General features: G+C 37.7%; 1 protein-coding gene across 8 annotated transcripts in view; it reads left to right on the forward strand.

The window, feature by feature from the left end:
* DCAF17 (DDB1 and CUL4 associated factor 17) overlaps positions 1 to 15,212 on the forward strand; it is a 45,594-nt gene that overhangs the window by 11,220 nt on the left and 19,162 nt on the right. For 6 of the 8 annotated variants that reach the window (XM_042994675.1, XM_042994678.1, XM_042994676.1 and 3 more), the window contains 4 exons: positions 1,461 to 1,565; positions 1,863 to 1,968; positions 9,813 to 9,955; positions 13,554 to 13,663. In XM_042994675.1, the coding sequence (XP_042850609.1) occupies positions 1,461 to 1,565; positions 1,863 to 1,968; positions 9,813 to 9,955; positions 13,554 to 13,663 (464 nt within the window). Of the gene's footprint in view, positions 1 to 1,437; positions 1,566 to 1,862; positions 1,969 to 9,812; positions 9,956 to 13,553; positions 13,664 to 15,212 lie in introns of all 8 variants that reach the window. The other 2 variants (XM_042994679.1, XM_042994682.1) reach the window with 2 other exon arrangements.

The raw sequence follows: 15,212 nt of genomic DNA on the forward strand, positions 1-15,212 counted from the left end.
TTATTATAGCACTCATTATTTGAAAATATGTTTGAATTACACAAGTCTTCTTTTTCAAAGTGGGAAACCAGGATCCGCCAATAAAAAATTATGAGCTAGTCAAGATCAAAGCAAAGAAAGCATAATTATCCTTCTAAGAGATGACAAAAAACATAACTTACGAATTTAATTGTTTTCTTTGTGCTCGTGGATTAAGTAATTGTGTATGCTTATTACAGTCCAAAACAGGAATGAACACTTAGCTAAGTCATAAATTGTTTCTATCTATTTTTACATGCCTACAATAATCATTGGAGGGATTTGGTTTTGATTAGGGTTAGTTGGAATTGAAGCGTATCTTTCACTTACCATGTATAAAAGACTACCCATGGGCTGGCTTAGAATGTACTTTAAGCTATTTATTGGGGTAGTAAATTTTCACTAAGTAATTAGAAACAGAAACAGATTTTCACTTAATTTCTACTTGTTCTTTCATTGCTATGAAAATTTGTCTATGTTGGCTTTTGTAAATATTAAAATAGGCACAGAATCAAGTTCTTTGTCAGAGCTCTGTGGAGGATTATGACAGGATCCGTTGCATAGAACAAAAACAGAAAGGGAACAAAGAACCAAAGCTTTACTCAAGGTTAGCCGGTCTAAATGTCTCTATAGGTGTTGGCTTGGTCTTTAACATGTTTTGGTTTTATATGACTAAAACACCTAGCTGTGTTAGATATTTAAAGAACAAAGTAATAATAAAATTCTGGAATTGGCTGTTTCTCATTAGAAGTACTTTCTCAGAGCCAATCTTTTCCCTTCTAGCTGAAAACTGTCTCTTTATAAGTAACATTTTAGCATGAAGAATAGGTCTCTATATTTACTATGCATATCCTGTATGGTAGAATTAGATGGTCTCAGTGTATGCCTACGTCCATGAAGAATGGGATTCGTTGGTTTTTTTAAATTTTTTTTTAATGTTTATTTATTTTTGACAGAGAGACACAGAGCATGAGCGGGGGAGGGGCAGAGAGCGAGGGAGACACAGAATCCAAAGCAGGCTCCAGGCTCCGAGCTGTCAGCACAGAGCCTGATGCGGGGCTCGAACTCACGGACTGTGAGATCATTACCTGAGCTGAAGTCGGTCGCTCAACCAACTGAGCCACCCAGGCGCCCCAGAATAGGATTTGCTATTAAAAGATATTGGCAAAACTGTAAAGCAAATGGATGAGGCAAATTAATGCTGCTGAATCATTTTGAAGGTTATATGCTACACTCCCATTAGTGTTCCAGTTTGAGACTCCAGTGGCCTACCACCCTAATGACACCTTAACTTCAGGTCTCTAAATTATAATTAAGTTATAATACTAGGCGGCAGTGATGTCGTGGTGACCTGAATATTAAGCAAAGCACAAACCACTGTGAGCACTCAAGAGGATTGGCCTTCTGGTCTTTTCTCAGGTGATATCTACCTTTCCCCTCAGATTTTCGGGAACGTTACAGATGCTACCTTGTCTCATGGGATACTGATTGTGATGTACAGCTCAGGACTGGTCAGACTCTATAGCTTCCAAGCCATCATTGAACAGGTACAGAAGCCTGAAATTTGCCATATTATAATAACTTGAATTTTGGACTGAGGTATGATTTTTTTTTAATGAGATGCTTTAGAGTAAGGCACTTGTATAGATTTCAACTCTACAAAACTGTGCAAATGCAGAAAAACAAAGTAACCTTTAAAAGAGGGTGGGAGGATAAATAGAAAGGCCCTTTAAATAAAGACATTTTCTCTGTCAGATACATGTGAATTTAATTTTTTCTCTCTCCAGACAGCAAATAAGTGGGTGCTAAAGCCACCGTTTTTGTTTGTTTTGTTTTATTTTTAGTTCATGCAACAGAAACTTGACTTAGGGTGTGCATGCAGATGGGGTGGGACTGCTGGAACTGTAGGAGAGGCTCCTTTTGGCATTCCTTGTAATATTAAAATCACAGGTATGGCTACTATGTAGCATTTTTTTCACCTTAAAAAATAAGTGGTCATATAAATAGTTATTGTAATCATCCAGTGTTTTCTCATAATTTAATTATAAACTCAATTCATTTTACTTCTATATAGCTTATTCCTTGCTACTGAATAGGTATTGACAAAATCTATCAGCTATTCATTGAACTGAATATCTCCTACTATCACCTAGTGATACTGAGTCTTGCTTGGCATTTAACTAGCAGAAGGCAAAGCCCAACATCACTGAGAAGAGAAATGTAAATTAAAGTTATCCTAAGATACATCTTTTCAGGTTTTCAGCTATCAAAAAGTTACTAATGGGGTTGTTAAAAGTACAGTATAGAAGTATATAAGAATATAAAACTATATAAAACTATAGTCATTTATTGTTGGAGTCATTTGTGGAGGACAGTTTGTCAATATGCAGCAAAGTTTTAAATATATATACTCCTTGAACAATTCCATGTCTAGGAATTTATACCAGATACATTCATATGTGTACAAAAATGACAAATGTACAAGTGTAACATTATTTCTAATAGCAAGTGGTTAGAAACAATGTATAATTGATAGGTGACACTAATATTATTTCATTGTTTGGCCGTATCATAAATTTAAGTGTTACAAAGAAAGAATTTTTTTGTATTGTTGCAGAGCAACTCCCAATATATACTAATAAATGATAAAAAGGAGTGTAAAACTGTACATAAAAAGCTTCATTTGTATAAAGAATTTGTACTCACATGTTAAAAATGTACACGTGAGCATATACTTTTAGATTTGCTTGGAATATATGGAAGGACACACAAAAACCTGATAAACAGTAGTTTCCTCTGAGGGATACAGATGAAAGGAAGACTTATTTTTCATTTTGTATCTTGTGATACTTTTTGAATGTGGTGCCTACATTACCTTCACCAAAATGTGGTTCCATGTGTATGCATGTATACCCACACACACAGCTCCCTGAAGTTTTAAGAACTTGACCTGTGTATCATTCTATGGATGAACTTTGAATTTGTTGAACCAGTTCACTGCTTTGGACATTTAGGTTGTTTTTAATTTTCTGTGATTACAAATAACTAGTAATGCTTGAATCAATTATGTCATTGTGGGTGGCAGAATGGCCATTTGAAAAGATTCTGTCATTCCTTCTACCTTTAATAACTGACATTTTTCTGTAAATAAAAACTTTCACTCATCACCTAGGGATGAACTGTAATTCCTCCTAAAAAGTCAAGGTAAATACTTACTCTTTCTCTTTAAGTATCAGTATTCAAGCAAGGATTTAGTGTTAATAGTCATGTCCAAGGTAGCAAAATATTTTAGAGGTCAGCACACATATATAATCACAGTGGACTCATGGATTTTCATCTATCCAAAATTATATAGTTACAGTCATTATTCTTCATGATGTTCAAATTGCCCCAAATTTGGCCAGTGAGAGCTCCATTTTGACATACCCCAAGAGTCTTGGGGAATTCCCTTGCTCTTCTGGAACAATAATGTGTCCTAGGTTTACCTTTTACTTTCCTTGTCCTCGATGTGACAAGGAGAGAACACTCTCATTGACTGTGTTAGTGTGCTAGGACTGCTGTAACACCACAAACTGATAGCTTTAAGCAACAGAAATTTAATCTCTTACAGCTTTGGAGGCTAGAAGTCTGAAATTAAAGCATTGCCAGAGACCACCTCAGGTCCTCTGAAGGCTCTAGGAAAGAATCCTTCCTTGCTTCTTCTGGCTTCTAGTTGTTGCTGACAATCCTTGGCATTTCTTGGTTTGTGGCAGCATTGCTGCCCACTCTGCCTGTCTTCACATGGCCTTCTTCACTCTGTTGTCTTCAAATCTCTCTCTCTCCTTATAAGAACACCAGTCATGGGTTTTAGGACCCACCCTTATCCAGCATGATCTCTGCAAAGACCCTGTTTCCAAATAAAGTCATATTCACCAATACCAGGGGTTAGGGGTTCGACATATCTTTTTGAGGGGCACATTTCAACCCAAAACATAGACCAAGATCTAGTTGTGCTCAATGCAGCTGGGTGTCTTTATTTTTGGTGAACAGAGCTGGGAAATATATTAAAACAAAAACCTTTTAGTTCATTCTCGTATTTCTAAATTTGTTCTTTGATTTTTTTTAACTTTTTTTTTTTTTTTTGAGAGAGAGAGAGAGAAAGACAGACACAGAATGCACGTGGAGAAGGGACAGAGAGAGAGGGAGATACAGAATCTGAAGAAGGCTCCAGGCTCTGAGCTGTCAGCACAGAACCCAGTGGGGGGCTCGAACTCATGAGCCGTGAGATCATGACCTGAGCCGAAGTTGGACGCTTAACCGACTGAGCCACCCAGGAGCCCCAATTCTTCTTTGATTTTATATTTGTATTTCTTTTGGCTCCCACTGAACTTCTTGATTCCTAGTGAAACTTTATCCTATAATATATATGTGATAATCTTAAAATTGCCATATCAATGCTACTACTGAAAACTAAAGTACAGTGTGAAGGTTAAGATTTCTCTGCAGTTCCTTTTGTCCTTAGTGTACAGCCCAATAAGTGTACTATCAGAGTAATGTGTTCAAAGATTGCTTGAAATTATTTTTCTGTGTCATTAGGTTACCAATTTTATGTAATTAGGTTCATTTGTTTTAGTTTTTCAATTTTAGGTTTATTTTTTCCCTTTTGACTTTATTCTTGAAGTTGTAAAATGTGTATGTTTTAATGGTCAAAACTATATAAAAAGATATAGTCTGAGAAACTTTGCTGCTATCCATAAAAGTCCTTCCATTCTGTTACTTCCCTCCCCCAATTCCACCCTGCCCCTATAAGTAATCGTTATTTTTAGTTTCTAGGTTATGCCTCTGTTGTTTCTTTTCATAAAAATAAGCAAACATGCAGGGGCGCCTGGGTGACTCAGTTAGGTAAGCATCCGACTTCGGCTCAGGTCGTGATCTCATGGTTTGTGGGTTCGAGCCCTGTGTCAGTCTCTGTGCTGACAGCTCGGAGCCTGGAGCCTGCTTCGGATTCTGTGTCCCCTTCTCCCTCCGCCCCTCCCCCGCCTGTGCTCTGTCTCTCTCTGTCTCTCAAAAATAAATAAATGTAAAAAAAAAAATTTTTTTTTTTTTTTTAAATAAGCAAACATGCATATGTATTCTTTAAATGTTACCTTCTTGGGGCGCCTGGGTAGCTCAGTCGGTTAAGTGTCCACCTTCAGCTCAGGTCACAATCTTGTTACCTTCTTGGGGCGCCTGGGTGGCTCAGTCGGTTAAGTGTCCACCTTCAGCTCAGGTCACAATCTTGCGGTCGGTGAGTTCGAGCCCGCGTCGGGCTCTGGGCTGACGGCTGACGGCTGACGGCTGGGAGCCTGGAGGCTGCTTCCGATTCTGTGCCTCCCTCTCTCTCTGCCCCTCCCCCATTCATGCTCTGTCTCTCTCTGTCTCAAAAATAAATAAACGTTAAAAAAAAAAATCTTAAAAAAAAATTTTTTTTAAATAAATAAATGCTCCCTTACACCAAATGTAGTATATTGTATACTCTGTTCCGTACCTTGTATTTTCATTAAACATGTAAATGTTAAAGCAAACATTTATTTAACAGAAGAAATATATAAGATTAGTACCTATATTTTATTGAGATAAAGTTGATGTATAGCATTAGATTAGTGTCAGCTGTACTTGCCAGTGATTCCTCATAGAATATTATTAAGGCCAGACGTGAGGCAAAGAGGAACTCTTGATGGTTTTGTTCCTTAACCATATTTGTCCCAGGAGCCACCTCTATACCTGTAAAATTACAAATAGAGACTGTAGTCAAGCATATGGTAGCCACCTTTCGCCAAACCCGACATGCTGTCACCCACAAATTCAAAAGGTGGCCCTCCAAAGCCTTGATATCCTGACTACAGCTCAAGAAGACACTTATGCTAATATTGAGACTAAATGTTATGTATATATCCCAGATGACTCTAATCTCTATCAAAAGTTTTAGCAGACATGCACACACAAATTAAAGCAATGTCTGACTCTTCTCATTCTCTCAGTGAGTGGGTTTCTTCCTGGTTTAGCGGACATGGATAGTCTTGGTGGAAAACACTTCTACTAGCTATGATAGTAATTATGCTAGTCTTTTTTATTATGGGGACTATTGTTGCTCTGCGTAAAGATGTCAGACAAATTATCTCAATGATGACTGTAGGAAACATCCTATTCTTATGATGAGACCTCACGCATGCCTCCAACTCAAAAATATCTGCAACTAGGAGCCCTTCCTGTAGTGAAATAGCTCAGGGTTTTTATGCCTCCCATTAGGTAGGACCTGCAATCCCTTTCAGCCCGAAGAAGCTACAGGAGATGAGAGCTTCACCCTTCAACACCCCTTAAGAATAAGGATGATAAAAATCCCATAGCAGGGAATGAGACAGGGAAACTGAAGGGGACGCCATGAGAGAAAAAGCTGGGTTTTTTCCCCTTTGCTTCTTTTCTGGCTTCTCTTCCTGCTAGGACCTGCATCTCTACCCCACATTACACATGCCTTATAATGAAAACAGCCTAAGCCCTTCTTGTAAGGGACGAGGAGTTGATGACGCTCTAGAATAAATGACATCTAAGGAAGGCCCAGGTGAGAATGACTGGACGAAGCTATCATATGTGCATTGCAGGCCACGAGAGCTAGACATCTCTACACCAAGACCCCCTGGCTCCTAGGAAGAGAACCTGAGCCCTCATCTTTGTTCTAACCATTTCTTGGATGCCTGAGAGGACACATACACGAGACTGCCATCCTCAATAAAAAAACCCAGACCCCAAGCAGTGATGAGACTCGTGCTTCTTTCCTCTCTCAGTCTCCCGGACAGTTCATCTGTATCTGTTTGCTGTATATCTTCAATAAACTCTACTTTCACCTAAAAAAAAAAAAAAAAAAAAAAAAAAATTTAAATTTTTGTGTACACTACAAAGTGACCACTGCAGTAAATCTAGTTACTACTTTCACCATATAGTTGACCCCCTTCCCCTATGATAACCATCAGTCTGTTTTCTGTCTCTAGGAATTCCTATAAATAATGCCCCAATGAACATAGGGGTGCATATATCTTTTCAAATTAGTGATTTTATTTTCTTTGGGTAAATAACCAGTAGTGGAATTGCTGGATCATATGGTAGTTCTATTTTTAATTTTTTGAGGAACCTCCGTGCTGTTTTCCTTAGTGGCCGCACCAATTTACATTCCCAGCAACAATGCACAAGAGTTCCCTTTTCGTTACATCCTCTCCAACTGCTATTGTTTCTTATCTTGTTTTTTTTAATTTTAGAGTGTGAGTCGGGGAGAGGGGTGGCAGGGGGAGAGAGAGAGAGGGAGAGAGAGTATCTTAAGCAGGCTCCACACTCAGCACAGAGCCTGATGCAGGGCTCAATCCCACAACCCTGGGATCATGACCTGAGCTAAAATCAAGAGTCAGATTCTTAACCAACTGAGCCACCCAGGCACCCCTCTTATCTTTTTCATAATAGACATTCTAACAGGTGTGAGGTTTTGATTTGCATTTCCCTGATATATTCCCTATATTTTAAAATTACAGAAAAATCTTACTATAGCTATTCTTTTATAAACAATACAACATTTTGTACAATTTATATTAAAACTCTGAAGTATTGCTTGACCTTTCACAGACTCAAAGCATTGTAATCATTATTATTATTTTCTTTTTCATGCCTCTCTTTTCACAGTCTAGCAAGTAGGAACCCCTTTTGCTGACTCTGTTATTCTTTTAATACTACCCTGCCATCCTATAAATACCCTTTATCACAACAACTAGATGGTTCAGAAGGATCTTAAAATTTCCTCATGACAAGACATAGAATCAGCTACTCTCTGAGAACTTCTAGCACTCTAGTTGAAAATAGTATTAGAGATCAAAATTTCAGGTTACTGGGGACCCATCAGAATTGTGATTAGCAGAGTCCCACTGCTACTCTGGGGCCATTTTTAGCAACTGCTGAGAAAAGTATTTCTTTTTAAGTGTATCTTTTTGCATTGATTTTCTTCTGGTGTTAATACCTATTTTATATTCTCTATAACATACCTACTTAAAATTTTAGCCCCAAATTCAAACTCCAATTATATTTTTTCTTTTTTTATAATTTTTTGTCATCCACCATCATTCCATAGCTACTGTATTATCACATATGATGTTTGTATTTCTTTCATAATTTATCTAACATTTTTAGCTGAGTTTTCTGTTGGGTTCATTTTTTCCTCATTAAGAAGACTTCTTTATATATTAAGAATATTACTTTCTTCCTAAAAGCTTTTTTAAACAAAGCACTTTAAATATATTTGATATGTTTATACCTGTCTCTTCCTCAGCACTGTCAGTTTGTGAATTCACTTTTCATTGTCTTATGAAGAGGCCTAATAAAGCACACACTTCTTTTTTTTTTTTTTTTAAGATTATTTATTTATTTTGAGAAAGAGAACACAAGCAAGGGAAGGGCAGAGAGCGGGGGGGGGGGGGGGGGGGTGGGGAGAAAGAAAATCCCAGATTCCCTGCTGTCAGCTCAGAGCCCAACACAGGGCTTGATCTCACAAAACGATACGATCATGACCTGAGCCCAAATCAAGAGTCGGAAGCTTAAGCGACTGAGCCACCCTGGCAACCCAAAGCACACACTTATATATGTAACTTAGGGCTCTTGAGTGAATGGGTCTTCCTAAGGCAAGCCCCTTTACTGGCAGTGTTGGCCTCATAACCAAAGATTAAACACTAAAAGCAAAAGGGTAAAGAAAGAGTCCCAAGTAACCACTTGCCGAAACAGAATGTTTGGTATATTCTAAAGCTGTAGTACCTTCCACTTACGCACTTGTGTAAGAGTGCATCTGTTTTACTCTACTTAAAATTAGTTGACCCAAAGACAACTAATGACCTGAGCTAAAATCAAGAGTCAGATTCTCAACCAACTGAGCCACCCAGGCACCCCTCTTATCTTTTTCATAATAGACATTCTAACTAAAAGGCACCAACAGATATTTCTTTTATGGTGTTAGTCTCTACAAGACAGTGAATGGCTAGATTTATCTAAACTAGTTAACTTATCTAAAGATAATACTAGTGTTAGTCGCCATCCTTTAATAAAGCTACCTCTGTGACAGGACCTGTACTAAGTGGTTACATTCATTATGACTAATATCACTTACATACTGGAAATCTTAAGACTGCTCGTATAAAATTTGCTAAGTATAACCTGTTAGTCTGGAATATGGAAGATCTCTTCCTCACATCTGAAGGAAATTATTAAACCTAATTATGTTGTAGGTTTGTTATGAGAGTTGGAAATTGTGTGTAACTCAGAATCGAATACATAGATGTCTAGTAAATGGTAGCTGTTTTTATTAGGTGTACTTTGTCATTTTTTGCTATCATAAGCACCTTCGGTCCACTTTTTTATCTCCACTCAGCTGCAGGTCACACATGCTCTGGAAACAGATGTCTAAACTAGTTAACTTATCTAAAGATAATACTAGTATTAGTCGCCATCCTTTAATAAAGCTACCACTGTGACAGGACCCGTCCTAAGTGGTTACATTCATTATGACTAATATCACTTATATACTGGAAATCTTAAGACTGCTCGTGTAACATAAAGTTGACTTCTTGCATAACATTTGTTGCCTACCAGCTTTCTCTTTTCTTAGCAATCAGCCCTTTCCTGATTATATTTTATTTCTTAAATGTAGTAATTTCTCGTTAATGAAAGTTCATAGATGATGCATGCATCATGAATGTTCCAAGGCTACCAGAACAGAGAAACTAATAAATTCCTTTTGCCCATCTCTACAGACTCACCACCACTGCTTTTTGAGGTGTCCTCCCTGGAGAATGCTTTCCAGATTGGAGGCCATCCTTGGCACTATATCATCACACCTAATAAGAAGAAACAGAAAGGAGTTTTCCATATTTGTGCCCTGAAAGATAATTCCTTGGTAAATCATGAGTGATCAGACTTTTTAGTAGTAAATGTATATCAGAAATTCTTCATTTTCTACTTTGTATTAAGAATTCCTAAGAATTTTTGTTTGTGTTAATAATTTGTAAACAATGTTAGGTACAGAAGGATACAAAGAATATAACAAACGCCTGTGTATACTACCAAGAATTTAAAAACATTAACATTTGAAAATGCTTAGTGACCAAAGATTTCTCATGGGATCTCGTGCAGTGCAACACATCTCCCAAGCTCCATAGTGGGAATTATTGTTGCAGTATGTTCAGGCTGCCTCTGAACTTGCTGGTGGAATGTGTAGTTGATTCTGTTTTTTCGTGGTTTGCTGCTATTTGCTTTCCAGAGCAGAACCAGGTAGAACTCTGTTGGTCACAATGTAAGCACTGAAACACTTTGAATTTTCAAGAACTTTAGTTATTTACGGCAGAATAGGAAGAAATGATAAGACATGGTAAGACAATAGAAATTTCTACTCCTTGAATTCATTTTTATTTTCTTTTTGAAAATGATTTAGGCATTGATTTATCATTTAATTTAATTTAATTTAATTTAATTTAATTTAATTTAATTTAATTTAATTTAAAGAGTGCCTAATGTGGGCCAGGCATGGCTGGGGACACCTTCCTTCCTTCAAGTTGCTTATGCTCTCTGAAGCACACATGTAGATAAGTAAGATGCAGTCTGTTAACGTACAGTGATTAAGATAAGTGCCAAAGAGTGGATGCACAGTGATGATGGGTAGGGGGGTTGCATCTTTGTTTTCTGTTGCTGAGTTAGTGTAGTTTATTTCTGGAACCTCCTGATATATGAGATGAACTTAATTTTTCTGAAGCAGACTCCACTTATTCCATATCCATCTCTTCCAGGACCGTGCTCAATCAGTCACTGTTCGATTCAGTGGCTTTTAGAGTCACAGGCCTCCTTACACCACACTGAAGATCAACATAGTCTTGGGTCCAGTTATCTATTTCTGTTGATGTCGCCACCAGGGAACACTATGTATAGTGTCTTCTAGTTTCCTTCTGTCGGAACATTGTTCCCTTCCATTTTCTCATTTACCTGTCACATGTGGCAGCTCCAGTGACGTCCTCTTTTACAGTGGCCTCTCTAGATAGAGGCTGTCATGACAAGTCTGTGATTTGATTATTCACCTCTCAGCCAGTGAACATTCTGCAACCACCAGGACCTATCATAGCTCTCTTTCACTTAACTTTTCCATCCTGTCAAACCCCGTACAATTCTAGATATTCTTTTTATATAAGAACAGATAATATATATTATTGTGTGTGTGTGTGTGCACGTGCGTGTGCACACACACACACATACACACACACACACACAAAATGGCTTCCAGCATCTATACCAAGCATGTCTATCAAGTACTGTCCTGTAATAACTGATTATAACATCTAGTCAAATCTGTATTTCTTTTTTTATTTTATTTATTTATTTTTTTTTTAATTTTTTTTCAACGTTTTTTATTTATTTTTGGGACAGAGAGAGACAGAGCATGAACGGGGGAGGGGCAGAGAGAGAGGGAGACACAGAATCGGAAACAGGCTCCAGGCTCCGAGCCATCAGCCCAGAGCCCGACGCGGGGCTCGAACTCACCGACCACGAGATCGTGACCTGGCTGAAGTCGGACGCTTAACCGACTGCGCCACCCAGGCGCCCCTCAAATCTGTATTTCAACATATTCATAACTAATTGCCAAATCCAGGGAAAGGTTTCAATCCTTTTGCCAGACAGCTTTCTGGTAAGGACGTTAATTTAAGGATGCATATGGCCTTTACTTCCCCACCAGTCAGTCAAAAGAGTAGATTACCCAAAAACACATGCAGCCAAACTGAAGAATTCAGAAAATGTTTCATAGCTTCCTATTAAACTGAGCTTTAAAATCTAGCATTCAAGCACATAATAAAAACTGCAGAAGCTGGTAATAATGCTGTCTTATATTTAAAAGATCGTATTTCTTTTGCATGTTATAGTTATTACAATGAAGAGAATCGTCTAAAGGAAGATATGTATAGTATGTGCATGTTTGATATTAAAGGAACATCTGGAGCTAATGCCATCTTGGATATGTTAATTTTAGTGTTAGCAAGCAAGGTATTTAATTCCATTGATTTTCTTATGTATATACAATGTGATAATACCACCATTCCTATTAGAAATTATTAGGATACTTATAAAAATTCCTTAAAAATTAAAACATTCACTAGTACTAGTATGTGTTAAATTCCATTTTTTTTTTTAGCATGGAATTCAAAAAAGTAGCCCCCACCTACTTCTCTAGTCTCATGACTGGACACCATGCGTATTTTCTAGGAGCCAGAATTAAAATTTTTATTCATGTGTATCCACACACATGCTGTATGGATTAACATTTTTGTGCTTCAGATTTTGCCATCTCTTGTAGCCATTTTGTACTCATCCTTTAAGGCTTACTTCAAGCTCTTTTTTTCATCCTGAAATTCTGCTCACTTGGGTTGAATGCTTGATAATATCCTGTGTGTGGCTTGATCACTTTGTTTTCTACACCATCTTATTCTTTTCTGTTCTGTTTGTGTTTCTGCCTCCCTTTTTGATAATGAGATTTTGACAGCAAGGGTTATGTTTAGTTCATGTGTGGTCTGAACACCTAGTGTGATACTTGAGACATAGTATCCTGTCAGTATATGCTAGTGAAATTAGTAAATTAATCTTTCAAAAATATGAGTATCTAATAGGAAAGGTGGTATCACTTCATTTCGTGTTGGAAAAATTAAAGAAATTAAATGAAATTAATGTATCCATGCTGGTATTAGTTCCCAGTGCTCCTTTGTATAAGGTAAAACATTTATGTACATATGTGATCATATATCACGGAGGTAACTTCTCTTTATTTTAATGTCTAAATGTCCTGCCATGAAATAAATCTCTCCTTGCCTAAAAGGCTAAGCAGACCTAAAAGGCTATTAGACCATTTCCTCATTATTAGAGGTTAACATCTGACTTATCCAAAAAGATTATGTGACCCGTTTCTGAGATTTTAGATTGGGTTGCATATTTATTTGTGCGCTACGCACGCTTTTTGATAGTTTATTAGGGATGGGCAAGGGAAGAAGAAGTTGTAGGGGACTGCATGTGCATAATTATACAGAGTTATATAATGGAAAGTCCTTGGGCTTTGGAGTCAGAGCTGCTGTTTTGCAGCTGCAAAACACTGAGCAAATGATTTGTCCTCTTTGTGATTTTATCCTCATCAAAATGGGGGTAGTCACATGTGCTTTGAGTATTGTTAAAATCAAATGAAATGGCTCTAAAACATCTACCGCAATGTCTGACACAAAATAGATGCTTGAGATAGGATTACTGTTAGGTTGTTATTTGTGAGGCAAACTGTATGGTACAGAGCAGATGTTCTGGATTTCTCAAGTATGAGTGCCCAAATTCAGTTCTTCTGCATATCCCAGTTCAACTGTTGATATTTTCATTTCCCTGTAGCTTTGATTACTGATCTATCATTGATGTTAGATTTGAAAACTTATTTTATTCTCCCTTAATCTTTATTTTCAATATTTTTTCCCCAACTTTAGGCAAAAAATGGGATCCAAGAAATGGAATGTTGTTCTCTAGAATCTGACTGGATCTATTTTCATCCTGATGCTTCTGGTAGAATAATACATGTTGGCCCCAATCAGGTCAAGTGAGTATTTTTTTTTAATTTTTTTTTAAGTTTACTTATTTATTTTGAGAGAGAGAGAGAGAGAGAGAGAGAGAGAGGGCAAGTGAGCACAAGTAGGGGAGGAAAAGAGAGAGAGAGGGAGAGAGAGAGAGAATCCCAAGCAGGCTCCACACCAGCAGCGCAGAGCCTGATGCAGAGCTTGACTTCATGAACCCTGAGATCATGACCTGAGCTGAAATCAAGAACCAGATGCTTAACCAACTGAGCCACCCAGGTGCCCTTCAAGTGAGTATTTTCATTAGTTGCTTTAAAGCGAAAAGTAGCTTTTGGAAGCATTTATTGGCATGTTTATTTTTGCCAGCTCACTGCTGACCCAATTACAGAAATAATTAGCTTGTTGTAGGTTGCTTCCTCAGAGAACCTGACTTTATTCTTTCAGCCTCCTCATTACTGTTTGTAGATATTACATTTAAATAAATTCTTTGGTGGATGATATATGGGTAAAAGGAGATTCAGATTGGCTTGTCTTCATCAGGTTTTAATTCTCTGGGATTAATGAGAGACGATTGTTTTTGGTGTAAAAGATAGCTTTAGTGCAGGAGTTGTTTGAAGTGAACCTTGTTTTGTTTTGTTGACCCACATCTACATCCAGGTGACCTTTCCTTCCTTGAAATACTCTTCATTTGGCTTCCCCGACACCACAGTTCTCCTGAATATTTCCCTCCCTCTTTGATGTGTCTTTCTTCATGTCCTTTCATGTTCATCCTCTTCTAGAGGAAGTCTTCCAGACTTTAATTATTACATGTCCTCAGGATTTAGACCCTATTTTCTTCTCACTCTTCATTCCCTTTCTGCATGATTCTATTTATTCCTTTGGCTTCAAAGATCATGTGTACACCAAAACTCCAAAATTTATATCCTTGCCCAAATTTCTCATCTAAGCTCAGCCAAAAATCTGGAATTATTCTTAACACTTTGTTACCTTCTTGTCTTTCTTTCATCATATGCATATACTCTTGACTTTTCATATACATATACTCACGTACATTGCCCCCCATGTCTCTCTCTCTTTCCCTTTCTCTCTCTCCCTCTTGCTCACCCCCTCCCTGTCCCTTACATACACACACACATACATACACACACACACACACACACACACACCTGCACCATATATCCTGTGAATCCTTTGTTGTTGTTATATTACTAAATTTTCCTAAATCTTCCTCTTCCTGCCCTTGGCCATTGTCACCATGTTGGTCAGACCATTGTCATCATTAGCCTGGACTATATTAATAGGCTACCTCCTGGACTCCAAGAATTATTTTTGCACTCTTTAAGTCTATTTTCTTCTCAGCAGTGAGAGTGATTTTTAGGAACATTAACAAACACAAAAACCTAACTAAATGGATTCTACTTTAACCTTCTTATGGCTTCTTGTTCCTGAGATAAAGACCAGCATACTTAGTATGGTCTGGAAGATCATCCTCCCACTCAGTTTACTTCAGCAGTGCCGTCATTTTAGAAAGCTGGGGGCTGTTTCCTCTGGAATGTGTTTCCCCTCCCTGTTCTG

Source organism: Panthera tigris, chromosome C1, assembly GCF_018350195.1.
Source record: "Panthera tigris isolate Pti1 chromosome C1, P.tigris_Pti1_mat1.1, whole genome shotgun sequence".
Classification (NCBI taxonomy): Eukaryota; Metazoa; Chordata; class Mammalia; order Carnivora; family Felidae; genus Panthera; species Panthera tigris.